General features: G+C 29.5%; 7 protein-coding genes and 1 non-coding gene across 9 annotated transcripts; 7 read left to right on the top strand and 1 right to left on the bottom strand.

Annotated features, from left to right (window-relative positions):
- Nucleotides 1-136: 136 nt before the first annotated feature.
- LOC118072660 (colorectal mutant cancer protein) lies at nt 137-13,224 on the top strand. Its single transcript, XM_035092695.1, is given in 12 exon segments — nt 137-834; nt 2,094-2,323; nt 2,617-2,753; nt 8,688-8,949; nt 9,216-9,370; nt 9,827-10,066; nt 10,165-10,230; nt 10,232-10,542; nt 10,736-10,999; nt 11,100-11,675; nt 11,850-11,952; nt 12,725-13,224. Coding segments are annotated over 12 exon segments (2,565 nt in total). The 5' UTR covers nt 137-724; the 3' UTR covers nt 12,836-13,224.
- An 85-nt stretch (nt 13,225-13,309) lies between these two features.
- BCAS2 (BCAS2 pre-mRNA processing factor) lies at nt 13,310-14,401 on the bottom strand. Its single transcript, XM_035092696.1, has 3 exons — nt 14,244-14,401; nt 13,871-14,136; nt 13,310-13,781 (listed from the first exon to the last, which is right to left on the bottom strand). The coding sequence occupies exons 1-3, from the start codon at nt 14,316-14,318 to the stop codon at nt 13,370-13,372; spliced, it is 753 nt and encodes a 250-aa protein (XP_034948587.1). The 5' UTR covers nt 14,319-14,401; the 3' UTR covers nt 13,310-13,369.
- Nucleotides 14,402-14,441: 40 nt separating this feature from the next.
- Nucleotides 14,442-17,293, top strand: RpL4 (ribosomal protein L4). The gene is made up of 8 exons (XM_035092870.1): nt 14,442-14,570; nt 15,017-15,194; nt 15,340-15,585; nt 15,800-15,924; nt 16,181-16,279; nt 16,359-16,630; nt 16,820-16,979; nt 17,065-17,293. Exons 1-8 carry the CDS (start codon nt 14,568-14,570, stop codon nt 17,227-17,229), a joined length of 1,248 nt encoding a protein of 415 aa, XP_034948761.1. The 5' UTR covers nt 14,442-14,567; the 3' UTR covers nt 17,230-17,293.
- On the top strand, nt 15,641-15,717 carry LOC118073046 (small nucleolar RNA SNORD18). The gene has a single exon (XR_004691065.1). It is a non-coding gene; the product is annotated as a small nucleolar RNA SNORD18 (small nucleolar RNA).
- A 125-nt stretch (nt 17,294-17,418) lies between the features above and the next one.
- On the top strand, nt 17,419-17,880 carry LOC118072633 (anaphase-promoting complex subunit 13). Its single transcript, XM_035092652.1, has one exon. It carries the CDS (start codon nt 17,607-17,609, stop codon nt 17,841-17,843), a length of 237 nt encoding a protein of 78 aa, XP_034948543.1. The 5' UTR covers nt 17,419-17,606; the 3' UTR covers nt 17,844-17,880.
- A 7-nt stretch (nt 17,881-17,887) lies between these two features.
- On the top strand, nt 17,888-18,890 carry LOC118072632 (AN1-type zinc finger protein 1-like). The gene is made up of 2 exons (XM_035092651.1): nt 17,888-18,356; nt 18,503-18,890. The coding sequence occupies exons 1-2, from the start codon at nt 17,925-17,927 to the stop codon at nt 18,872-18,874; spliced, it is 804 nt and encodes a 267-aa protein (XP_034948542.1). The 5' UTR covers nt 17,888-17,924; the 3' UTR covers nt 18,875-18,890.
- Nucleotides 18,891-19,033: 143 nt separating this feature from the next.
- LOC118072631 (ionotropic receptor 25a-like) lies at nt 19,034-22,704 on the top strand. The gene is made up of 5 exons (XM_035092650.1): nt 19,034-19,653; nt 19,760-20,898; nt 20,984-21,837; nt 21,915-22,247; nt 22,320-22,704. The coding sequence occupies exons 1-5, from the start codon at nt 19,545-19,547 to the stop codon at nt 22,666-22,668; spliced, it is 2,784 nt and encodes a 927-aa protein (XP_034948541.1). The 5' UTR covers nt 19,034-19,544; the 3' UTR covers nt 22,669-22,704.
- A 355-nt stretch (nt 22,705-23,059) lies between these two features.
- Nucleotides 23,060-26,460, top strand: LOC118072967 (ionotropic receptor 25a-like). 2 transcript variants are annotated; one of them, XM_035093178.1, is made up of 5 exons: nt 23,060-23,443; nt 23,502-24,673; nt 24,732-25,594; nt 25,674-26,009; nt 26,090-26,460. In XM_035093178.1, exons 1-5 carry the CDS (start codon nt 23,338-23,340, stop codon nt 26,436-26,438), a joined length of 2,826 nt encoding a protein of 941 aa, XP_034949069.1. In that variant the 5' UTR covers nt 23,060-23,337; the 3' UTR covers nt 26,439-26,460. The 2 variants fall into 2 exon arrangements, with proteins under 2 accessions (XP_034949069.1, XP_034949070.1); XM_035093179.1 differs by having other exon boundaries at nt 24,750-25,594.
- Nucleotides 26,461-26,653: the final 193 nt, after the last annotated feature.

Consider the following 26,653-nt stretch of genomic DNA (forward strand, 5'->3'; position numbering starts at 1 on the left):
GGTTCAGATGGCGACACTTCCTTCAACAAATTATTCTCACAGTCTTTTCTCTGCTGCCCAATAGATGGCATTAAAGTAAAATTCTGCCCTCAATTTCCTTTCAATGTTTTTCGAAGAAAAGTGGGGGTATCCGAATTAAGATGGCGTTTACTGTAAAAGTATTTTTACTTCTTTACGACAATCTTTGACTATTTAGTAAATCAACAAAATCGATACTTTTTTAGTACGTTCACCTTTACACCTTACAAGTTTATCTTAATTTTAGGTTATGATTTGTTGTTCATGAAGAATATACTTATTTTATGTTAATTCATAATACTACCAAAGATTACCGAATTGTCGGCTTTTTATATGAAAGTGATTTATTAACATTTTACCAACTGTACTATCTTAGATGACGTTTAAATACTTTGAACTCCAAAAACTTTTTGAGTGACTATGGAATAGTACTTAACAAGTGAATATAAAAACTAAGACCGGTGACAGAGGATTCATATTTTTTGCGCTTTAAATATTTATTATAAAAGGGAGTGTCTGAAATAATAAAAGTGAATTTCCACCCCAAAGATTCGGCAATAAATATTAAATATAATTAAAAGTGTTAATCGTTACAAAAACAAGGAAATAAATCTTTATGATGCTACAAATATAGAAGAAGAATATTTCCATTATTTTAGCAAGAAAAATCGCTATTATGGCAAATTTAAACAACACGTAATAAAGAATGTCCCAAACAGCAGATGCTGAAAGTGAAGCAGGCTCCATCTGCGACGAGGAACGAGTAAAAAAACTCTTCCAAGCTTGCGACGGAGATGGCGATGGATTTATTGACAGGTTTGTTAGAATTTCTTTATATTTCAGAAAGATGAGAAAAAGTCATAAATAATTATCTACGAAAGGGCTCTATTTCTTAGCTACTTAATCAAATAAGTTCATTCAAAAACATTGATGCTTATTTTTTGGAAAAAAAAAATACTTAATAAAGATTGTTGTAAGTAATTAAGTAAAGATAAAACGTACTTGAAGAACTCTGTTTACTTGACACTTAAGGATATCAACCCTTGAAATATGAAAAGACAGAAATGAGAATAAAAAAAAAGCTAAAAAGTATTTCTGTTATAATTATATTAAAAGAGTGCCAATTAAGGGATAAGAAAAGGATAGCCGAAGTGAAAAAGGAGCAAAGGAAGAATAAGATGTAAAAAAAAATTAAGAGCAAAAAAAAATGGAAAATAAGATCTTTCTTTTACACATTAGACTTTCAGGTGAAATCAAAGGAATAATGTAGAGTATGAATTTTAAAAGAGAATTGTCAAACATCAAATACTTACTTTAATATTTTTACCTGCTTATCTTGATTTTAATTTTATTTAAATAGAAATAATGCTTCTTTGCTAATTGATATCATCTAGTTCAATTGTTTATTTATTTAATCAAGCATTAATACATAAAACTTTTGTGTTTGATTAATTTGCCGTTCAACTTTCGCAACCAATTATTAAATCTTTTGTAATTATTTACGTTTGATCAATGAGATAATAATTATGAAGGTCTCCAATAATTATTTATAAACAATGATGAGAAAGTAATATAAAATAAATCAAATGATAAATTACAATAAATGTCTGCGATACTTATAAAATTTTTATACTAACGCAATGAGATTTTTATGAGTAAAATAACAGAGTTTTTTCAGCACGAATTACCCACGTCTCTGCATTTTATTGCAACGCAGTAATCACGTTAACGTTTACATTTTAATTAATGATATCCACTCCACACTTCCCTTACATCCACTTTTCGTTTTTTCTGATCTCTTTAACACTTCTCGCAATTTTCAATGGTTTTTTTCTTTTTATTTCCTTTTTTCAGACATTAGTTTTCGCTCATTAATTTCTAACGTCATTGTAAATATTTGACACTTAAATTTATTTTATAATCATATTTCACACAATCTTTTGTCAAATAATTATTACGTAATTATTTACATACTTCTCTGTATTAATTCACTATTTGACTTGTATAATTATCGATTTCAAATATACTTTTGTCTATAGAAAGTAGTTTTTTAACTTTTTATTTACTCATTACAGCCAAGACTTATTGACTGTTTGTCGGGAATTAAACCTGGAGGATTCTGTGGAGGAATTGATGAGAGAACTTGGAGCTGATGAAAACGGCCGAATATCTTATCAAGAATTTCTCAGACGAAGACTTGCTTTAAGACCGGAAATAGAAGCTCTTAAATCTGGCAAAAGCAGGACCAACTCTCATAATACTCATACTTCAGAATATCTACCAACTAGCAGCGATAACAGTCTAGGTATTTGTTCCCTAACTTTCTTTTTTATTATCAAGAATGTTAAATATGTTTTATTTTTTATTTTAACGTTTCAATTAAACTTTAAATTTTGTTTCTTCATCACTAAATTCTTTTCAATTGCTACGTGAAATATTTTAATGGAATAAGATGAAATATTTACAAATATTTAATATTTATTATAATGGATAAAAGAATGTTTAATAAAGTTTTTAAATTGTTTTTTTTTTAATCAATAAAACTTATTTTATAAGAAAATATATAAATAAATACTTAAACATAAATAAATAACGTAGGAACAATATCAGGACGACATGAGAGCTGGGAGTTTGATAGTGGAGCTCGTGATTTATCCCCTGAACCGCAATCACTTCAAAAACTCGTCGAAGCAGCTGCTGGGGGTACCGGAAATATGTTAGATCTCGCCAATAAGGTAATGGAATATATTTCCTAGATTATGTTATCATTAATCTAATATAAACTCAATTATTGAAAATTATTGAAATCTTATTATGATGGATAGTATATAGACATAACTTTTTGAGTTCATCGTAATATGTCTGACTATTATGTTTCTACTTATTCATTCATTTTAATCCATCTAAGCCTTCAAAACTTCTCTTCATAAATCCGTATCGTTTCAAAGTTATATTTAAAAAAGAATATAAAATGATCATTTATTCTGGATATCTTAAATATTCTAATTATCAAGTTTTGAAGAATATGTAAAAGAAACGAATTATAACAAAAAAATAGTATTCATCAGAAAAATGACTAATAAAAATGATCAAACTTTTAAGACACTTCTTGAATAGAAGAGACTTTAGATTTTCAACTAGTTTATACGAAGAGACAGGAGGGTGAGTGAGAAAGGGATGATTTTCAACCCTCAGATTTACTCGGCACGAAGTGTTAAACTTGTATAACTTGGGATTCTTGGAATCGATTCTCTAGAAGCTTTTGATGGAATGTAGAATGTTTGATTTGACTTTAATGGATACAAATGGCAAAGAATAGTTATATCACACCATAATTATAATCCTGGTAATAGATCAATGAATACTGATTACCAAAGAGTAAAAAAAGCGAGTTGTTGTTTCAAATATACCTAAGCCTGGTAATAGTAAATAACAAGATACAGATAATAGAGAAATACCAGTATTGTTTACAAAAGTAGAGTACTAAAAAATTTAATTGGTAACCAATTAAAACGGACGTAATTGAGTGATATTGAAACGTGAAATTATGCAATTTGTTTCACTATAGAATGTTCCTCATGTGGGAATAATAGTGAAGTTAGAAAACATAGGAATTCATGCGAAAATAACTAGAATAAATAGGAAAAAAATAGAAAAGCTTCTTGGCGCCATCCCCGGGTTGCAATATTGCTTGGTGTCTGTAGTAAATATGGTGATGTAGTTCACGTTCCTGCGTTTGCGCCAGTGGTTTACTGGTGTATGACGCTTCCACGACTGGCGCCGGTTTTCTTCCTACCCTTCCTCCACCTTCTGCAATGCTCCATCCAGTAGAAGATGTACATGCTGTCTCTGATAGTGTCCGTAGTACTCGTGTCGTAAACCAGTCAGTCTGTCATCGAACCTTCATACTCGCGTATCTTCATTATTTCAATACTCCAAAGTTTTGAAATATCATTAACTATTTAATGAATCATTATTAAAGTTGAAAATAATTTTTAATATTGTGATTGTAAAAAAAAATTAATAACTAAAAATTGTTTAAATTTTAGAACAAATTTCAAGTTTTCATTTAAACTTTTACGTTGAAATTCTTTATATTGATACAAAGAATTTAACAAATTATATTTTATTCAAGTTCTCTATCTATTAAACAAATAGTAATTTTTTAAATAATTATTTTCTCATTGATTAAATATCATAATGAAATATCTAGACTTCAGTTCTGTCAAAATTGGTTCAAAGATCAAAATTAAAATAGATCAAGCTTTAACATCAAATCTAAAGTAGCATTAAATAAATGAAATTTCCAATTATTATTTGTGCCATCCGTTCGTCGAATTACTGCAGCCTTTATACTTTCTAGTACGCCAGTTAGTGTTCATTGTCATTCCGGCTCCATTAAGTCTAGTGTTTTTTTTTTCACTGTCTACCTAAAGCAACTGCTACATCACTAAATGTGCTATTTGAAATAATCCAAAGCTTCATAGAATCAGAAAAAGCAATCTATTTAATATTGATTCCATCAATAAATTGGTCATCATAAATTATATAACTTGAAGACGAGACGACCCTTTCTTGGATTCTTTTTGTCAACAAATACAATTTCATTTCTTCATTGTGAACATTTACTTAAATTGAAATTCAATGCTTTATTGATCTAACCTCTATATACAATGCTAAATAAGAATCGATTATTTTGTTTGTCAACAGTCAACACTAACCTAAAGACCCATTTATTGACTTAGCGAATTAAGTTATTTAATACAAGAACAATGTTGACTTTTTAATTAATCATTATCATATAGAACAAATCCCTTTTCTCCGGATTTTATTTTCTCTTTTATTTGCATCAATTCAAAGCTTCTTTTCATCGACATTTTTTTTTGCTTTTTATATTTTTTTCATTTATTATTATAATTATTGTTCATTTTTTTATAGCTCAGTCAGAATTAATCTTTCCTTGTAATAAAATTTTATTTTCTTTTTTTAATTTATTGACGTTAAGCTTATCCTTCTTTTCTATTTGAAAAATAACTTTCTGCATTTTCTAAAAATAATTACAACATTTTCCGCAAAGTTACACTGCTTTTAGTAGTAATTATTGCCTTTAAGTCGTTAATTAATTTACGATCGAACAAGAGGATCGAAAAACAAGTTTCCTTTTACGTTTAATTCAATCTGCGAATAAGATACAGAATAACCAATAGCTTTTATCCTTCATTGCTTTTTTTTTCTTACTGTATATAAATATAATATATCACTCAAGACTTTTACATCCATTTTATGTTTGCACAATATCCTAATTACTACATGGAATCGATATTTTATAAATAAAAGATATAAATTAATAATCAAGCACAATAATTCAACTATGTTCATGCTTAATTACAAGAATTTAATGACTAACAAGTAAAAGACTAATTGACTGTAAGTCAATGAAATTATTACAGTTGTGTAATCATCTATACTTAGCTTGTTACAAATTGTACTCTCGATGTTTACATGAAGATATAATAAGTAATAACAAATAACAATTTTGACAGATTAATTATTTTCAATGAGGTATAAATTGAAAAACCGATATTGATAAATAAGTTGAAAAATATTTTTCTATTTGCTAATAATCAATTTTCAACATTGATAAATTTATTGAAGAAGAAAAGTAGATATTGGATAACGTTTATTAATTTTAAAGCTGCTTATTGTTTAATAGTTTTCAAACTTGAAGTTTGTTTTTAATTTTAATGGTAGCATTTATTAATTAGCTTTGAAATGAGCTAATTAGTTAAATAGTTTTCAGACAGTTTTCAAAGTGGCGGGATTTCCATTATTGAAAAACAATGACTCGGTGGAGTCACGGGATTATTTTGATAATTACCAACTGCCACGAAGTCGTCGGCAAAGTGATAGTGTTGCGAAAATTCATACAAATATTTTGAATAGTTATGGTAAATGTGATGTAAATTATTTAAAAGAATCTGTTGAGCGACTTTCAAAACGTGATAGTTTAGTTTATATTAATTGTACGACAAATAATAATTATGACGATGAAAATGATTTTATTCAACATTGTGCTGCTGATGATGATGATGATGATGATTTTGATGATAGTCATGATGATAACAATCGACAAGACGTGATGAAATCAAGATCTTGGTTTTGTTGTTCTGGTGAAAGGGACACTAATAATGATCGAGTGGTGCCTGTTCATATTGATAGTAATGGTCTTCAAGACCATGATGTAAGTTTAGTGAAAACAAAAGCATTTTCTATGCAAAACAGTCAATTATCTTTCACAAATGATTTTGCTTTGTTTAAGAGATAATAGAGATTTAATATTATTTGTTGAAATATAGATTACTGAAGTAGAAAATATTCTATTCAAATCCCAAATTCATTATACACAATATTTTCCTACCAAGTTAAATGTATCATAAATATTCAGCTTGGTTTACTCATTCGATTATTTAATTTCCAATTTACCTTTGATTCCTTCTATCACGTGTCTACTTCCACTTGTCGTTCAAATAGTTGGACAGTTAATCGATAGTTGGGTGTAACATAATTTAAATTCGTAGAAATGTCGAGACATTTATAATTATGCTCTATTCAAATTTATTCAAATTCATATGATCTAAATTCAATTATAATAGATACGGAAAATTCAACTTCATCGAATTAATTTATTTGAAAGTTTTTATCAGAAAAAGACATTAGAAATTGATTAACAAACAATCAAAGATACAACCTTTTTTGAAGATTAATTAATTGATAAAAGGTCGAGTTATGGGATTCTAACAAAATTCTTGAAACAAAAAATTCACCGTGCCGATCCACATGTGGGAATTGGAACTTTTCCACATGTTCCAGATTTACACTTCGGTAATGTCATAACACATGGATAATTATCAAACCACGGTGGAGCTTCTTCACAATTTTTTCTTACTGGGAAGATAAATAACATCGTCGTCATCTGCTTTTCATTCACTAATTGTGGTCATTAAAAAAGTAACCATTATTATCAAAAATTTCTTCATGTTGATAATTCGTCTAAAATTATATTAAATATAAACAATTATTCTAAGATGAATAATAAAAAGGTCACATACCAGGCCTAATTGAAAAAAACACTTTTAGTATCATGTTAAACGATTAATTTTATTTTCTGTTGATTTAGCATCAGCTAATTCAAAAGTAGTCATAAAATAGTAAAATTAATTACTCAATTTTGATGGTGATGTTGCAAAAACATCATAAAAAGGTTAAAAATTAAAACTCAATTGATGATTGATGTTATTAATTCAGGCTCAATTAAGCTAAAATTTCTAAAAAAAAACACATTATTAACATTTCTTTTTTCAATTATGATTTTAGATATTTTATGATGATTGAGGATTATACTTTAACAACGTAGTTAAAATCCAAGGTTGTATACAATAAAGGCCATTCATTATTTAGTTCTTTGCATTGTGTTACAATATTTTTTCTTTCAAACAATTACAAATTTCAAAGCTTATATAAGTATGAACAAATATCGATAAAAATTTTATCAAATTATTCTACTACAATAGTAAAAATTTTTTATTCATAAAACAAGTTATATAATAAACAAACTTTTGATAATTTAATCTTATTTGATCAAAATTATATTATTCTACTCTCAAACAATCATCATCATTAGTTCAGTTAGATATTATTATTTATTTTATATTTTTGTAAAAATTACTCGATTAGAAGTTCAAAGTAGTTTGAAAAATATAGGAACAAAGAATTTACGGTTTTGGTCCACATGTGGGAACTGGATCTTTTCCGCAAGTTCCAACATTACACTTTGGTGGTGCCATTACACATGGACGATTATCAGGACATGATGGAGCATCGTCACAACTTTTTCCTGGAAGATGAATATACTCATCATCTGCTTTTGATTCACCAATTATGGTTATTAAAACAACAACCATTATTATCAAAAATTTCTTCATATTGATCACTTATTTACTGCTTCCTAAAAACAATACAAACAATTTAATATAATGCAACAATAACAGAAAAATATATATTAGTTATTATTTTTCTTACACTGAATTCCAACTTAAACCACTCTTTTAAAATTCGACAATGATGTTTTATTGAAAATAGCAAGAGGCAAAAGATGCATAACGGATGTAGTGCATTATTTTTATAGGCTATTCCCTACTCTTCTGAAATAATTATGTAATTATTAACCATTACATGTGACCGACACACTACGTTGCACGTAATGAAGACAACTCCATTATTCTATTTGTTGTTTACCTTTAAAATATAAATTTTCAATTCATGGTCAGCTTATATTACACCTGATCTAAATAAAAGAGTACTTATATCATTTATATTATTATAAATCAAACTGATGTTCTCAATTAGTAAATAAACCATATTATTATAGACAATCTTTACCTTAATTATCCAATTTATCTAGAGATTATTATTGTAAATTAAATGTATCTCTACTTTGTAGTTCTTAGAAGAGATTATTTAATTATACAGTAGATCACGTATCTACAGGATAGGATGTAATTGATTAACAAAAGCATATTTTATTCATGAAATGAAAAATGAATAACAATTTTGTTGAAAAATATTTAACTAAATTTTCTTGTTTATTAATCTGTTATTGTTTATTCCAGCTCCATGCCGCAGCTTTATCATCCCTGAGATCTGAAGTAGCTGAACTAAATGCTCGACTTTTATCTGCAACCCGAGCCAAAGAAGTTGCAGATGCAGCTCTGATAAGAGCTGAAGCTCAAGCTGTACGAGCTGAACAACGTGCTGAGCAACAAGCAATTAGACACGAAGAAAGACTTACTGAACTTCATTCAGTTATCGCTGAGCTTAGTAGGCAGCTTGAGAGACATAGAACAAATGTTATTGCTGAAGAAGATGAGTCAGGTAATAACTATAATTTTTTATGATGATAAATTAATTATTATAAACTCATTTTTTTAATAATCTTCAGAATAATTAATTAGCTTAATAATTATGCGAAGTAATCTCAAAAGCTACTGTTTGAAATGAATTTTTTTTATTGCTATTTATCAAACAAATAGGAAACTTATTTAAGTATTTTATTAAAGATAATTAAAAAAAAATTCATGCTATTTTTTGACAAACCAAATTGTCTGCAAAATAATTTAATGTTGAAATAATTTGTCTAGAAGTTGAAACTAGCAGAGATGCTGAAGATTCAATTACAAACCCCGTGGAGGAAAGTGAAGGTGGCGGGGAAATTCAAGGTGATGGTGATCGGACCTTGGGTGATGCGGATTCAAGTTCCGGTGAAGAGATTGAAAATTTGCCTCAACCTACAGGGGTACCTTATCAATTTTCTAATTTATATATATATATATATATACAGAAAAAAATAATTTCCTATCCAATTTTTTATCGTTCTGATTATTAAAATCAAGAAACATTGAAATTTTTTTAGTTTTTCAGTAATATTAAATTAATAATAGATTATTAATTAATATAAATATATACACACAGAAAATTTTATCATACTAATTAGGAAATGAATAGTTTTACTTGAAAACAGTATTTTAAAAAATTATTAACCAAAAAAAATGAGGTAGTAATTAAAATAGTTTTCCTTCATTCAAAATAATATAATTGAAAGATTTTACAAGTGCTTGACTTTGTTAAAGAAAATTTTAATTTTATTTTAGTTTTTTTTTTTACCCTTAACCAACCATGAATTATATAATGAAAAAAAATTTGAAAAACAAGATTTTTATATAATTTTTTTTTTCTGGTAATTAATCATTAGAATGACAGAGAACATGACCGAGATACCGACAGCCCGGCAGCTTTACCAACCCCAGAGCCTACTCAAGGAGAAGTATCTTGCCAAAGTGTCGCTGTAGCAACACTTCAAGAAGAAGTCAACGCTCTACGAGCTGAAATAAGCGCTTTACAAGCACAGCTTGCGCAATGTAAAGGCCATAATGAACCAAATAATCATCATGGACTAGTTTCTAACTGTGATTCACCTAAAAGAGACCATAGGGTACTTATAACAATAAATCATTTTTACAAAATTCTCTTAAAATATTCTCATACTTGAATGAACACAATATAGATATGAACTTTTTTTTTTAATCCTAGCGAGGAAATTTGAGTTCTCCAGAGCCTTTAACCACTCCATGTTCACCATTATTGCCTCCCTTGCAGCCCCCCTTCGTCGAAGAATATATGCAGAGATGAAGCTCCAATTCTTAAAATGGCAGAGAGAGTCAAACTCCGTCGAACTGATGAAAGACACATCACTGGACCTGATATAACAAATTTAGGAGTGTGTTCTACGATGATAGCTGAACATTTAGTATCTGATTTATTAGAACAGTCAAATATACAAGAGCTTAATGGCTCGGAGAAGCAGTTTGAAGTGGAAACTGAGAGACTCAATAGCAGACTTGAACATGCACGAGCTAATAATACAGTTCTAGCTTTAACTTTGCATGAAAGCAAAGCACAGTGTGACAGGTTCGACCAATAATTCTATTCAGATTAATTTTTAATCGATGCTAATGCTTAATTTTCATCTATAGATATTTTTTTTCTTTCAATTGAGTAATCTATTTAAAAAATTGATTACCGGATTTATCCGTAATTACTTATTAATGTACGTTTTTTATATAAAATATTTAATAATTTGAAAATTTTTGGTGGTTTTTAGGTTGAGCCTCTTAGTAGGGAAATACGAGTCTAATGCAATAGCACTTAAACTTGCGCTTACATTTAGTGATCGTGCTATTGAAGCTTACGACGTTCTTGTAGCACTTTTGGAGACCGAAATCGCGCTTTCTTCCGACAGAAATAGTATGACGATCGATAACAGAAAAACCGCAGAGAATGTTGCTTATCATGTACTTAAAAAGTTGGAAAATGAGTCTACAATTTATATGGCTCCATGGGAAGATAGTATTATATTATCAGATGAGTAAGTTTTTTTTTTATTTTTATAAATAATAAATGCACTTCTTCCGCTAACTATATTTATTTGATAATTATACGATATTTGTTAATTTTTTTGTTTGCAGTTCAGAGGTTTCTTGGTCTGTAGATGACGAGCAAAGGCTTCGTCGACACATTAGCAAATTAAAAAATGATCGTGCCATGGTTCGTTCAACCGCAGTAGAGCTTGAATCAGTACATGTGGAGCCATTCAACTCAAAAAATGCAATATCGTTAGCAGAAGCACGTAAATTAGATTTAGAGACTGCTGTGCTAATGCAAGAATTAATGGCTATGAGAGAAGACAAAGCTGAATTACGTGCACGAGTTTTTTTATTAGAAAAAGAACGATCAAATATCGAATTGAAGTTGAGTGCACGAGATGCTCAAATAGCAGCACAACAAACAGCCATTCAACATCTCCAAGATCAGTTGAGTGACACTGAAGCCATGCTGGCAATGGCTAGTAATAAAGACCACCGATTTAGCGATACAGATAACGAAGGGATAGAGTCTGAATTTATTGAAGTTCTTGCAAGAGAAGCAAGACTCAAAGAGAGACTCAGAGAACTGGTTGCAACTCTAGAAAAAGTAACAAAAAATTCTGAACTTCGCCATCAACAGTCTGCTGAGCTTATTAACGACTTGAAGATGGCTAATGGGTAAAAAAATATTTTTAATTAGTGAAAATAAGCCTATTTAAGTTGCTATCTTTAGTCATAAATTCTTAATGTAAATAATTCGTTTAATTATGGGACGATTGTATGAAAGTATTTAAGTTTAAACATTATAATGGCAATGTTTTTTTAATTGATTCAATTTATTTAAATTTATAGAGCTCTCGTGCAAACATTAGAAAAATCGAAGAAAAAGTATCAAACTAGACTGAAAAAGTTAGAGCAACAAATGCTAGGAATGGTGGAAAGAAATGTGACTCAGGTAAATAAAATTAAAAATCATTCTATTATTTATTTAATTAATATTCAATTTAACTTTACTAACAATAACTTCAGTAACAATCTAAAACAGCTCTAAAAGCAAAAATAATAGAGAACTTTCTATATTGTTTTTTCATTCATTAATTGTCTTCATCCGTTTCTTCATTTCTTCCTCGACTAGTAGATCCAAATCATCCATAGGTTTATAAATCATATGAACAGTTTGTGCTCCAGCAAATGCTGTCAGCAATCCAGTTATGAAAAATCTCATATAAGCAAATGAACTCATGGTTTAATGAAACAAGTTCATTTAATTTACTTGATTATTGACGTGCTGATTGCTTTTCGAAGTTTTTTGCTTCAAGTTTCATTTTAACAAGCTCTTCAACTTGTCTTTTTTTGAAAGTTTTATAAAAATTAACCTCTCCAACTCGCCAATTGATCATAAAAAATTCCAACGCAGCTCCACTGATAAAAAATATTGGAAGAAAACGATAAGGTCCAAGTATTTTACGTCCTGGCCACTTTTTGGCAATTTTAGCTAATGTTTTACTGTAAAATAACGTCATTTATTCAGTAAAACTTTACAAATAAGCTTTTTCAAACATGCGATTTAACAGATAACCTCAAAGACTGTCTATTCTGGTATCTGATTGAGTCCACAGTGACGGAGTCTGCGCAATAAAATTAATTTTATACATACACATAAAATTCGAAATACCTAAGATCATCCTGATTATTTTTTTAATTTAGAAAAATGATTATTGTTTCAGGTAAAACTATTAAAGCAAAAGATAGCTATGCTTGAAGAAGAAGCTGCAACTTATAAAGGAAGTCTTCCTCTCCAATCACAGAGTTCTGGAGCTAGTGAAACATCATTATGATACTCTTTTACTCAGAGTTCATTAAATTAATGACAGATACCTCTTGAATTTAATCTAGATAGCAAAAAAAATGAGAGAAAATCCTGTCGCCTATTTAAAAAAAAATTGATGTATTTTTTTACTTAATTAATTAATTAATAGGCTTTAGAAATGCTTAAAAAATCCTTGCTTGTACCTTAATTATTGCAAATTAATGCTTAACAATTTTATACAATTGAGAAATTTTATGGTGCAAAAATTAAAAAAATATTCCAGATTAAAAAAAATTATTATTACATATGTAGCTTATTTATTATTACTTATGAACTCTATAACGATGTTTGTTATGTAAATATGTATATTGTGAGCTGAAAAATTATCTATGATGCGTGATAATTGTAGAACATTTAATAAATTGTGCTTTATTAATTTAATGTGGTGAAATTTTAAAACTTAATGATCAAGAATTATTAGAAATCTATAAAATGATTGAAATTTTTGTTGCTAATCAGTGGTAATTTTAATTTCTAATTCGTAATACAATATTATAAATAATTATTCATTAACTTGTTCAGGATTTTCTTCGTGTCTATCAAGTTCCATCGCCATAGTATCAGTTGCACTGGTTGGTGGAATTTCAGGTTCTTGTTCTTCACTCGGTACATCATTTATTTCTACAGATTCACCTTTTGACATCTTTATTCGATGTATTTCTTCTTCCAAATGTACACAAGCTTGTTCGATTTCATAATTTTTTGATACTAAACCAACCCACTGTGCTTCCAAAACACGAAGTTTCTCTCCTCCCTGGGTTTGCATTGACTTTCGCTGCCAATTAACTTCTTGTATTTGTTTACGAAGAGCCTGAATTTGTTTTTGTGCTTGATTTACTAATTGAGCAATGATTTCTAAATAAGATTTCCAAGCTTCACATCCATAGTCCATCATTAATTCTAAGTTACAGATTCTAAAATAAGAAATGAATAGACAATCAATGCTCTCAATTAAAATTAATAGACAATCAATTTTATTTAAAGAATTAGAGATCTTAAATACCGAGTAGCTTGATGTTCTAATTGTGCACAACTATTTTCAACGCTTTCATTCCACGCAGCAAGATCATTCATTTTTCCAGGAGGTGGAGGAGGTAATTCATAACGTTTCATACTCAAAACATCCATAGGTAACCGATTTTGCATCCTTTCAAATTCATGCTTCATAACTTCTGTTTCAAAACCATTGATATTTAAAGGAGGTAAATGCTCTAAATAATTTTTTGTTGGCCTATAACGTCTTGTTTCTTCTTCAACCATAGCCAAAGCCTACATATAAAAAATTAATAAAAAATAAATTTTGTCAACAAATACTTTGATTATAACCTAAAAGTATTTTAATTGGAGTAAAAAATGAATAAGCTGATGCTCCATACCGCTTCTCTGACTCCTGGTTCATCGTATCCTTGGTCAATGTATGGTAAAGCATCTACTACAACTTCTCCTGCCATTTTTATAATAATTCAATTTTTAATAATATGATCTTTGTATTTTGAATGTAATAAAAACAGTTCTCAAATGTATACAAATAATGTGCTGCTGCTTGTGGAAATGTCTTGAAGTAAATTGGAGTATCTTGCGCATGCGTCGATCACGTTGGTCACGTGATATCCGTTCAGGGTCTCTTCCTTCATCAACCGGGCAAGCTCATGTGCTCGCGTTGCATTTTGTAGCGCTAAAAGTAGTGAAAAAAACGCATAATGGTATGTTTACATATTTAATTTAATCAATTAAACTATCTAATATGCATCTAAACAATTATTTATGAGTTTTTACACAAATTCTTACGTTATTTGTGTAAAATAACCCTTGACACAGTAGAACTGTATTGTCCTGACCACGTGTAACCTTAGTTTTGTCTAATGAGATACATTTAACGTCCTAACATTATTAACGGTAAATGAGTAAATAATCTTTTATTTTTTTTTTTTTAATTTTAAAAAGATCAATATTTTTTTATTCATTTTATAAACAAGATTGATTCTTAATATTTTTTTGTTGAGAACATCTGCCAATGCCTTGTGTGTGTCGCCATTTTTGAATACAGTTTATTAATCCATTGAATCACACCTACAGTAAACAATTATTCATGGTGTTGTTAATTAAAAAAAAGATGAAAAATTAATTTAAATATTTATCTTTATTCTAGGCGTTGTCAATAGCAAGACCGTTGGTCACTGTTTACAGTGAAAAAAATGAGCCTACGGAGGATACTATTTCTCTTCCGTCTATCTTCAAGGCTCCTATTCGTCCGGATATCGTGAATTTCATTCATCAGCAAATCTCTAAAAATAAGAGACAACCTTACTGCGTATTCAAAGAAGCTGGTAATTAATTTTTATGGAAAATGTTAAACTTAATAATCATCGTAATTCCTACTTTCTAAAGAAAAACAAATGTATTGCTATCGTGATAAGAAATCTAATTATCGCTTAAACAGAAAAAAATTTAATCATTTATATTTATTTTAAGGTCACCAGACTTCTGCTGAATCATGGGGAACTGGACGTGCCGTAGCTCGTATTCCTCGTGTTCGTGGTGGTGGTACTCACCGATCGGGACAGGGAGCTTTTGGTAACATGTGTCGTGGTGGACGCATGTTCGCGCCAACTAAACCCTGGCGCCGTTGGCATAGACGTGTTAACATTAACCAGAAACGTTATGCTCTTGTTTCGGCTGTTGCTGCTTCTGGTGTTCCTGCTTTAGTTCAATCAAAAGGTAATAATTTATATAATACTCCTTATAACATATCACTTTTTTTGTAAATATAATTTGTAAATGATGATTTGCTTTTGGTCCGTGTTTATGAAATTATCTTGATTACAAAACAAAAGCTTTTTACCTGATATTCAACCATTTTTCTACGATTATTTTATATCAAGCAAGTGGTAACAAGAGTATTGAATTAATTTGGTTGATTTTATTTGTGCAGGACATATGATTCAAGAAGTACCGGAGTTTCCTTTGGTAGTTTCTGATAAAATCCAGGAATACAATAAGACTAAGCAAGCTGTTATCTTTCTTAGACGCATCAAGGCATGGAATGACATCCAAAAGGTAAGCTATTTTTTGTTTCAAAGTAGATGTGATAAAAAAATATTTTGCACTGTCGAAATGTCCACGTTCAGTAAATGATTTACCCGAGCGTTCCTATCAGGTGCTATAGTAATTTGGAGATAAGGCGTTTCAGTCTATAATCTTTTTGTTTTGCCTGAGACATATTTTCCGCACACTATTAATCGTAATAATATCTACTTTGTATGGATTTATAATTTAAAATAATTTCTAAATTTTAGTGTTCAACTTGTTTTAGGTATATAAATCTCAACGCTTCCGTGCAGGAAAAGGTAAAATGCGAAATCGTCGACGCATCCAACGCCGAGGACCTTTGATCATTTATGGACAAGATAAAGTAAATAATAAATTAATTATAAACCAATAAAATTATTGATAAAAATTATTTGAAGACTCATGATAGCATGTTTTTATAGGGCATACGGAAAGCATTCCGTAACATTCCAGGAGTTGATGTCATGAACATCAACAAGATGAATTTATTAAAACTCGCTCCTGGTGGTCATGTAGGTAGATTCATTATTTGGACTAAATCTGCCTTTGATAAGCTTGATGCTCTTTATGGAACATGGCGTAAGGAGTCTAAACTTAAGAAAGGGTACAACTTGCCATTCCCTAAAATGGCTAATACCGATTTAACAAAACTTCTGAAGTCTGATGAAATTCAAAAAGTTCTCAGAGCTCCTAGGTAATATTTTGGTTTTTTTTTTTTTTTTAAACTAGATTTTACTGAAAAAATATGATGATTATTTTTGGTCCGTGTTGCTGATTAACATTGACGATACTTTTAACCATTTCTGATACAATATTTATTTCATAAAATGAATTAGCAAATTAGAGAGAATATTTAATAATTTAATATTGATTGATCTTGCAGAAAGAAGGTTGTTAGACGTGTGAAGAAATTGAATCCATTGAACAACACTCGGGCTATGATGAAGCTTAACCCCTATGCTGCAGTATTGAAACGTGCAGCTATCTTAACAGCTGAGAAAAGAGCTCGCGAGCGAGAACTGGCTCTTGCTAAGAAGAGGGGTGTAAGTATTAATTTAATTTTAATTATTCACAAGAAAAAACTGAATGAAAAATAGACTCTATTAAATAAAATTTACTCGTTTTTAGATTGAATTGCCGGCGTCATCTCCAGCAGTAAAAACCAGTAAATTGTTGGAGCGAAGAAAGAAACAGCTTATTAGCTTGAAAGCAGCAAAACCTAAAAAAGCTAAGGTTACCAAAAAACCAGCTGCTAAACCAGCCCCTGCTAAAGGAAAAGCCGCCGCAAAGTAAATGAAATTAAAAATTAAATCGCAAAATGTGTAAAAATCGGAAAAATAAAAAAAAATTTTTATTTATCCAATTGTTATTCGTGATTTATAACTTCATTATTTATTCCTACACAAACTATACATATATTCTTGTCGATAATGCATCATGACGATTACCGACACTAAACAAAATTTATTCTGTTTTATCACGAATGTGGTAGCCATTATAGCATTGAGTGAAATAGCACAGTCTCTATTTTTACATTTATTTAGCAATAATTTCAATAAAATCAAATAAATATTCATCAAAATTTACTTAATATTAATTCAAATAAGTGCGGGAATAACAAAAAAAATTTTGTACAGTGTACAACTTTTGTATAGTGTCAGAATAATAAAATGGACAGTCAAGTAATTGGTGATGGTAGGCTTTTAGACATTATTGATGAAGCTTGGCGAAAAGAAAAGCTGCCAGTTGATGACATTGTGGTTCCGTCATCAGAATTGCCCGATCCTGAGAGCGATAATGGTGATTCGCACATGACGTTGAAGGAATTAGAACAAAAGTGGAATAACTTAGCTCTCGGAACTTTTAGTGAAAATCATCTCCATTCGCCTACACCATCGCACAATTGAAGATTTATTTATTCATTTTAAATAATTAAAATAAGTTTACGTAATAATTAAAGTGGTTTTAACAATATTTTATACTTAACCATGGAGTTTCCTGATCTGGGCATTCAGTGTTTTGTAGAAAATTGTAAACAAAATGATTTCTTATCAACTCCGTGTTTTTACTGCTGTGGAATATATTGCAAAAGTCATTTCAATGTTTATGCACATAATTGTGCTAGAAATCCAGACCATATCCTGACAGAACCTGGGAATACGTGTAACAATTATTTTGTCTGCTCGATACCACAATGCAACATAACTTCTCCTATTGCCATGAATTGTCTTAATTGTCAACATCATTTCTGCATATCTCATCGTCATCATGGATGTTATGGAAAAAGTCAACAGCAACTTGCTAATGAAGCATTAAATTGGAATAGACCACAAGAACAATATGCGGCTGCTAAAAGTGCTATTGATGCAGAATTAAGCAGGAATTTTCAAAGATCCAGAAATACTCCCATGGCAAACAAGGTAAATGTTATTCAGGGTTAACTAAAATCAAACAAAAGAAAAGGAAATAATGAATTGATTAATAACGCTGTATTTGTTTCACAATAATATTCATTCGACCGTTATTAATTATTATAGTCACGTATAAATTTGTTCTTCATTTTTAGATTCAACTAATGAAAATAAAAGGTAGAGCTATAGGTTCCAGAGCAATACCAATGCAGGATCGACGATATTTTCTTGTTTATCCACCTTTACAACCATCGCATAAATATAATCCGATTGCTGTTTTTGTAAGCAACATCTGGACAATTGGCAAGGTTATCGATACAATGGCTGAATTCTTGGGAGTGAAGAATTCAAATAACATACCAAATGCAGTTAAATTGAGAATTTTTTATCATGATACCGGAGAATTGATAACTGATCAAATGGACCGTGTATTGTGTGATTTTTATCTACATCGTCAATTATTTGATGGTCAAAGTGTAATATTAGAATATTCCAATGAGATACGCATTGATTCTTCTTTATATTAAAAATTTCATAAATGTAGAATTATGATTGAGTAAATTGTATTTTATCTTACATCCATACACAATTTTAAGATTCTAAGTTTTAATATTTTGATTCGAAAATATTTTTCAAAATTGTATGGAATTTATTTTGACGTGTTTACAAAAATATTTATGAAGAATGAAAGCAATTCAATCAAATGTAAATTTTGATTTGTTCTAACTATTTTCTAAATAAAATTGTACACAATAACAAAAGATAGCTGATAAACTAAAACTAATCCTACTTGATCCGATAAACTGATTCTAATATCTAGCATATGATTTATTCACTACCCAACGATGATACTAAATTATTTTTACATCTATCTCTATCTTACCCATCTATCTCTTACCCTTCTGATTATGTTTGAATAAATACAGGTTTTCTGATATTGACAAAGAGTACTTGATAAAATATTAAGGCTAGACTGTATTTACACAAAAATACAACGCAAAGGTGGGAAAGAAGGGTTATTAAATTTTGATGAGTTCAGAAAATACAATTACTACAAAAAAGACATATAAGAAATGACGCAGTAAAAATACATAACATTTCTGAAATCACACATAAACAGTAAAACTATCATTCAGTTTTAGTTGATTATTCAAATGGTTAGTTTGTGTTGTAAACTCCAAAAAAATATTTAAATAAATGGCAACAAAAGCTATAATTTTTACGTTAATTCTAACAATAAGTATCTTAATTACTAAAGCACAAGAAAAGAATGTATCAAAACACGACAGAAGACCACTTCGAATCTGTAAGTTTCATTAACTGGATTATTTGAAAATTTTTTTGTTCTATTTTGATGATATTCAAGTAATAATTAGTTTGACGAATTCCATTTTTTCTATTTATATTTTCAGTTGTGTTTACTGAAAGAGATAATCAAGTTATAGACGACAGTGTTGACGCTGCTTTGAAAACAATCATGGAAAAGACTGGTGAATTGAATTATTTCACTTTTAATATAAATGCGACAAGTGGTGAAGAGTTGTTGCACTATATTGATCACATATGGAATGAAAACTTGGAAAAAAATAATGCTCCAGATTTAATTCTAGACATCACGCGTAGTAGCACCGCAAGTGAAGTAATATATGCTTTCACCGCAGTATTCTCTATTCCTACATTTGCAGTTCGTTTTGGTGAAGCAAGTGATTTAGATTCTTTTAAAACACATAGAAAAAAACCATTTCTCGTTTCAATAAAACCACCTGCTGACTTAGTACCTTATGCAGTTCAGAAATTAGCATCTACTATGAATATAAGTAATGCAGCAATTATATTTGATAATCATTTCGTCATGGATCATAAATACAAGGATTTATTATTAAATATTCCTACAAGACATGTGATAGTAAAGGCTAAAAATAACAAAAATAATGAAATTAAAGATCAAATGCAACAACTTCGACGATTAGATATTGTAAATTTTTTTGTCTTGGGCGAAAAAGAAACTATTTGCAATTATCTTGAGATTGCGGGAGAACTTAATTATGTTGGTCGAAAATATGGCTGGTATGCAATAACTTTAGACCATGAGTTTGTTCCTCAATGTAATTGTTCAAATGTCACTGTGCTATTTTTCAAGCCAAATCTTACAAATATTTCTCTAAAACAGTATCATAAGCTTACAAAAAAAGGATCAATAATGACACCCTTAATAACATCGGCTTTTTATTATGAATGTGCTCAACTTGCTTTTGAAGCTATGAAACAGGCAGTAAATGAAGGTTTATGGTCTTTAGAACCATCTTATTTCAATATGACTTATCTTCTCAGTTTAAATTCTGTAGATATACCCCAAAGGAACTTTGATTTGCTAAACATATTACGAAATATTTCTTCGTCGTCTAATTTTTTTTTGTGGACTGATTATCGTACGTATTCTCATCAAGCTTCTTTTGAAATGCAAATACAAATGAGTACTATTATTAATGGCCAAATTTCCAAAACAACATATGTGGGAGAATGGAAACCAAGCTCTCATTCACGATTTTACGTAATTTTTTTAAATTAAAAAAATAAATATCTATATATATTAAATTATTATTTATAGAATAATGTTAGATATTTTTCATTTGCAGATTCCAGAAGAAAACCTCGATATTGTACGTAATCATACAGCAGTAACAAGTTTTCGTGTGGTAACAGTGGAAGTTCCACCTTTTGTGGAATATGATCCTGAAAATGATCGATGGTTTGGCTACTCCATCGATTTGTTAGACAAAATATCTAACATATTATTCTTTGAGTATGAAATTTATGCAGCACCAGATGGAAAATTTGGTGCAATGAATGAATCAGATGGAACTTGGAATGGAATGATTGGAGAACTGATAAAAAAGAAAGCAGACATTGCAATTGGAACATTATCAGTTATGGCTGAAAGAGAAAATGTTGTCGATTTTACTGTTCCCTATTATGATTTAGTAGGTCTTTCTATTTTGATGTACAAACCAGTACCACCAACGTCTCTATTTAAATTTCTGACTGTGCTAGAAAACGAAGTATGGCTATGTATTTTGGGTGCCTATTTTTTTACAAGTTTTCTGATGTGGATTTTTGATCGATGGTCGCCGTACAGTTACCATAATAATGAAGAAAAATACAAAGATGATATTGAAGAGAAAAGAATATTTGATTTGAAAGAATGCCTCTGGTTTTGTATGACTTCTTTAACTCCCCAAGGTGGTGGAGATTCTCCAAAAAATCTGTCAGGAAGACTTGTTGCTGCAGTTTGGTGGTTATTTGGATTTATCATCATTGCTTCATATACTGCTAATCTTGCTGCCTTTCTCACTGTTTCTCGTCTAGAGACTCCAGTTGAATCACTTGACGATCTTAGCAATCAATACAAAATAGAATATGCTCCTATATATCCATCTGAAGCGTATACATATTTTGAAAGAATGTCTGCAATTGAAAAACGATTTTATAAGTAAGTATGACATTAATATTATTAAAGTAACATTTATTTTCTTAATTATCTAACATGGATTTTATTTAATTAAATAGAATCTGGAAAGACATGGCTATAGATTCAAAAGAACCTGAGAAATTCAAATACGCAGTTTGGGATTATCCTTTAAGCAATAAGTACACGAAGATGTTTGAAGCAATGAAGGTAGCAGGGTTTCCAAAATCTAAAGAAGAAGCATTAAAACGAGTACGTCGTCAGATACCAGAAAAAGATAAAACTGAATTCGCTTTTATTGGTGATGCAACTGAAATTAAATACTTAGCCATGACAACTTGTGATCTACTAATGGTTGGAGATGAGTTTTCAAGGAAACCTTATGCTATTGCTGTCCAAGAAGGATCTCCTCTAAAAGATCAAATAAATAATGCGTAAGAAATTTTTTAATTTTCCCAATATCATGATTTAATAATAACAATCCAATAAAAAATATTTTTTTTCAGTATTTTAAAACTTTTGAATAAACGAGAATTAGAAACACTAAAAAATAAATGGTGGACTGATAATCCAAAGAGACAAAAATGTTCAAAAGAAGAAAGTCAAAATGATGGGATTAGTATACAAAATATTGGTGGTGTATTTATTGTTATTTTTATGGGAATAATTTTAGCTTGTATTACTTTGGCCTATGAATATTGGTTTTATCGTTATAAACCACAACAGAAAGAGAAAAAACGTTTAGAAATGAATAAAATACATCCAAAAAATAATACATCACAAAATTTAACACTTAAGTTACGTTCAAGAGTTAAAAAAAATTCTGAATTACATCAAGACACTCAAAATAATTAGAGTTTTAATTTGATTATAAAATTGTTTAAAAAACAAATTAACTAACACAATGTTTGTATGTAATTGTTACAATTTTTATATAATAAATTATATATAATTAAAAATATATATAATAAATGTTCATAATAAATACATATCGATCGTAAATAATTAATATTTCCCTATAGGAAATAGTTACTAAAATCTAGTCATAAGCATAATTATTCGATGATAATAATTATTAAATATTGATCAAACTTAAAATATACCTATGATCAAGTAAATTGATTAAATTATCAATAAAGCAATCAACAAACTTTCTACTTGTATTACAAGGGTGTTTGTAAGCTCTATTCCCACATGACTCTTTCTGGGAGGAATATACAAACAAGGGTCAACCAATAGACAAGGACTCATTAAATATTCTCGTATCTACACATGACACTTAACAAAGTTATATGTAGTTGACTAAACACTATTTGTAAAAGCTATTAAGTGAATAAAAAATAAGGATATACAATTTTAATGTGCTCTAGAAAAGGTGTGAAGAGACAACAAGAGATCTAAATGACACAACGTATTACAAGGGTCGTTCCTAAAGCAACGAATCGACAAACTTATTTTTGTAGTTTAGTATTCTTGAATATTTCTAAGTAGTTATAAGTGTCTTAATGACGAAAGATTGCAATTATGAAAGGGTGGATAATCATCTTAACATTGATTAGTTGGTCAGGATCATTTGTATGTTATGGACAAGAAAAACCAATTTCAAAGCAGACAAGAGCTATCAATTTATGTAAGTTCATTTTGATAAGTATTATGAATTTATTGCTAATATATATTTTTTCTTGTAGTTGTTATCAATGATGTAGAAAATGTAGAAACAAATCAAAGTATCAATTATACATTGACAGATATTAAAAGCTCTCATTCTGGTGAAGTAGAAAATATTGTTGTACTTCAAATCAATGGATCTGATCCAAAAGTAGCTCTTACAAACATCTGTAGTGCTTGGCATGATGCAGTGCAAAATCAAATTGGTCGTCCAGATTTAGTTCTAGATACAACTAGAAGTGGTTTTAGTGGTGAAATAGTACGTATTTTTACGGCAGCTGTAGGAGTACCAACATTTTCAGCACAATTTGGTGAAAGAGAAGATTTAACACATTGGAATAATTTACCAAAAGATCGAGAAAAATATTTAGTCCAAGTGAAACCACCAGCAGATTTAATTCCAAATGTAATCCGATTACTAATAATGCAGGCAAATATTAGTGATGCTGCAATCATTTTTGATGATAATTTTTCTATGGATACTAAATACAAGACTTTACTAGCAAATGTGTTAAAGAGATATGTTATTGTAAAAGCTCAATCATTAAAAGATGATATATTAGAACAATTGAAGCAACTAAGGAAATTGGATTTCTTAAATTTTTTTATCCTAGGCAAGATAGATACTATCATTAAACAAATTAACACTGCTATGGATAATAACTTTGCTGCCGAGTTTCACAATTGGTATAGTTTTAGCTTGAATAATGAAAATATTGGAAATTTAAATAGCGTACAATCCAATCCTAAACTACCACTAATGTTATTCCAACCTAAGGTGACTGACAAAGAACGAGATCAAATAAAAGTTTTGATGAACAATACAAAATTTAAAGAAGTTCATATTATGTCTGCTTTTTATTATGATTTTATTAGGATTGGTATTAAAGCTATGAGATTAGCTGTGAAAGAAAATCTCTGGCCAACAGAACCTGAATATATTACTTGTGAAGAGTTTAATGGTACTAATACACCAGTTAGAAATTTAGATTTACTATCCAAGTTAAAAGAAGTAACTTCAAATTCAGATTTTAAAGCAACTTTTGCTGATTTCCAATGGGGTAATGCAAATGGAGATCATCAAGCTAAGTTTGATATGGATATTAATTACTTAAGTAATGATAAGACAAATCACATGTTGACTTCAAAACTGATTGGTTCTTGGTCAGCAGGTATTGATTCTAAAATAGAAGTAAGTATTATTTAAAAATAAAAAACAATTTTTTTCTATTTCTACTTATAAAAATTAGCCTTATGTGTACTTACAGTTTCAAAATAATTCAATAGAAGAAATAAAGACACATCAAGTATCAATGAACTATCGAATCGTGGTAGTAATAAATCCACCATTTGTCCAGTATGATAATTCAAGTAAAACATGGTCAGGTTACTGTATTGATATGTTGAATGAAATCCAAAAGATCATGAACTTTTCATACACCCTTTATGCAGTCCCTGATGGAAAATATGGTACTTTAACAGACGGTCAATGGAATGGAATGGTAGCAGAGCTGATGAATAAAAGTGCAGATATTGCTTTGGGATCTTTTTCCATAATGGCTGAAAGAGATAGTGTGATAGATTTCACGATTCCATTTTACAAACATGTAGGAATTTCAATCCTTATGATGAAACCCAAAGTTAAAACTTCGTTGTTCAAATTCTTAACAGTCTTAGAAAAGAATGTATGGTTATGCATTTTAGCTTCATATTTTTTTACAAGTATTTTAATGTGGATTTTTGACAAGTATTCACCTTATAGTTATCAAAATAATAAAGAAAAATATAAAGATGATGATGAAAAGAGAATATTTGATTTAAAAGAATGCCTTTGGTTTTGTATGACTTCTTTAACTCCTCAAGGTGGTGGAGAAGCTCCAAAAAATCTTTCAGGAAGATTAGTTGCAGCAACTTGGTGGTTGTTTGGTTTTATAATTATCGCTTCATATACAGCTAATCTTGCTGCCTTCCTCACTGTTTCAAGATTAGAAACTCCAATTGAATCACTTGATGGTCTTAGTAAGCAGTACAAAATCCAATATGCTCCAACAAAAGATTCTGAAGCATATACATATTTCGAGAGAATGGCCAATATTGAGCATAAATTTTATGAGTATGTATAAATAGTTATCAGATATTAATAAATATATAAATATTGGTTATGATTTCATAATTTTATATTTATTATATAGAATTTGGAAAGATATGAGTTTAAATGATAGTTTATCTGAAGTTGAAAGAGCTAAGCTAGCAGTTTGGGATTATCCAGTAAGTGACAAATATACAAAAATGTTTGAAGCTATGCAAGAAGCTAAATGTCCTGCAACTCGTGACGAAGCTCTAGATAGGGTTCGAGGATTATCGAGTGAACAAACATCAGAATTTGCATGGATTGGTGATGCTGCTGAAATAAGATATTTGACCATGACTTCTTGTGATATAATTATGGTGGGTGATGAATTTTCAAAGAAACCTTATGGTCTTGGAGTTCAAAATGGTTCTCCACTGAGAACTCAATTAAACGATGCGTAAGAATTTATTAAGATAATGTTTATTATTTAAAAAAAAATTTAATCGCATCTTTTAATTTAATTTTGAATTCTTCTAGGATCATCCAAATAAAAAGAAAACAAATTTTAGATCATTTGGAAGATAAATGGTGGAATAAAAATCCCAACAAAAAAATTTGTCCAAAAATACTTGATCAAAGTGATGGTATCAGTATCGAAAATATTGGTGGTGTTTTTATTGTTATTTTTGTGGGTATAGTTTTAGCGTGTATAACTCTTAGCATTGAATATTGGTTTTATGTAATTAAACGCATGAGGGTGAACAGAAAATCGATGATGAAACCAAAAATTGCCTGGCGAAATGTTGATAGTCGTCGATTTAATACTATTAAGCCATCTGATTTAATGATTAAACCTGTAGATTCCAACTGTCGAGCAAGGTTTTAATATATTCTTAAGGTTGTAGATTGAAGGATAAATAAAATAGTGTTACTAATGATAAAAAAATGATATTCATGATTAAATTATGGTTCGGATCGCATTTTATTTCACAAATCTCATACATATTTTCACCTACTTCATTTCCAACGAACATTTTAAAATTATTACTCCGGTTGAATCATACTTTTGTTATCTTTAAAAAAAACTGTTCATACTTAATT

Source organism: Chelonus insularis, unplaced genomic scaffold (assembly GCF_013357705.1).
Source record: "Chelonus insularis isolate UGA/USDA-ARS -01 unplaced genomic scaffold, ASM1335770v1 contig_94_pilon, whole genome shotgun sequence".
Taxonomy (NCBI): domain Eukaryota; kingdom Metazoa; phylum Arthropoda; class Insecta; order Hymenoptera; family Braconidae; genus Chelonus; species Chelonus insularis.

Bases quoted from the DNA above. Each gene is read 5' to 3' on its own strand.
- BCAS2 (XM_035092696.1), bottom strand. From the start codon at position 14,318: ATGGCAGGAGAAGTTGTAGTAGATGCTTTACCATACATTGACCAAGGA. The intron at 14,137-14,243 runs GTATGGAGCATC...TTTTATATGTAG, and splicing joins AACCAGGAGTCAGAGAAGCG to GCTTTGGCTATGGTTGAAGA. The intron at 13,782-13,870 runs GTATTTAAGATC...TTCTTATTTTAG, and splicing joins TTAGAACATCAAGCTACTCG to AATCTGTAACTTAGAATTAA.
- RpL4 (XM_035092870.1), top strand. The intron at 15,925-16,180 runs GTAAGCTATTTT...AACTTGTTTTAG, and splicing joins CATGGAATGACATCCAAAAG to GTATATAAATCTCAACGCTT. The intron at 16,280-16,358 runs GTAAATAATAAA...ATGTTTTTATAG, and splicing joins TCATTTATGGACAAGATAAA to GGCATACGGAAAGCATTCCG.
- LOC118072633 (XM_035092652.1), top strand. From the start codon at position 17,607: ATGGACAGTCAAGTAATTGGTGATGGTAGGCTTTTAGACATTATTGAT.
- LOC118072632 (XM_035092651.1), top strand. From the start codon at position 17,925: ATGGAGTTTCCTGATCTGGGCATTCAGTGTTTTGTAGAAAATTGTAAA. The intron at 18,357-18,502 runs GTAAATGTTATT...CTTCATTTTTAG, and splicing joins ATACTCCCATGGCAAACAAG to ATTCAACTAATGAAAATAAA.
- LOC118072631 (XM_035092650.1), top strand. From the start codon at position 19,545: ATGGCAACAAAAGCTATAATTTTTACGTTAATTCTAACAATAAGTATC. The intron at 19,654-19,759 runs GTAAGTTTCATT...TTATATTTTCAG, and splicing joins CAGAAGACCACTTCGAATCT to TTGTGTTTACTGAAAGAGAT. The intron at 20,899-20,983 runs GTAATTTTTTTA...TTTCATTTGCAG, and splicing joins GCTCTCATTCACGATTTTAC to ATTCCAGAAGAAAACCTCGA.
- LOC118072967 (XM_035093178.1), top strand. From the start codon at position 23,338: ATGAAAGGGTGGATAATCATCTTAACATTGATTAGTTGGTCAGGATCA. The intron at 24,674-24,731 runs GTAAGTATTATT...TATAAAAATTAG, and splicing joins GTATTGATTCTAAAATAGAA to CCTTATGTGTACTTACAGTT. The intron at 25,595-25,673 runs GTATGTATAAAT...TTTATTATATAG, and splicing joins ATTGAGCATAAATTTTATGA to AATTTGGAAAGATATGAGTT.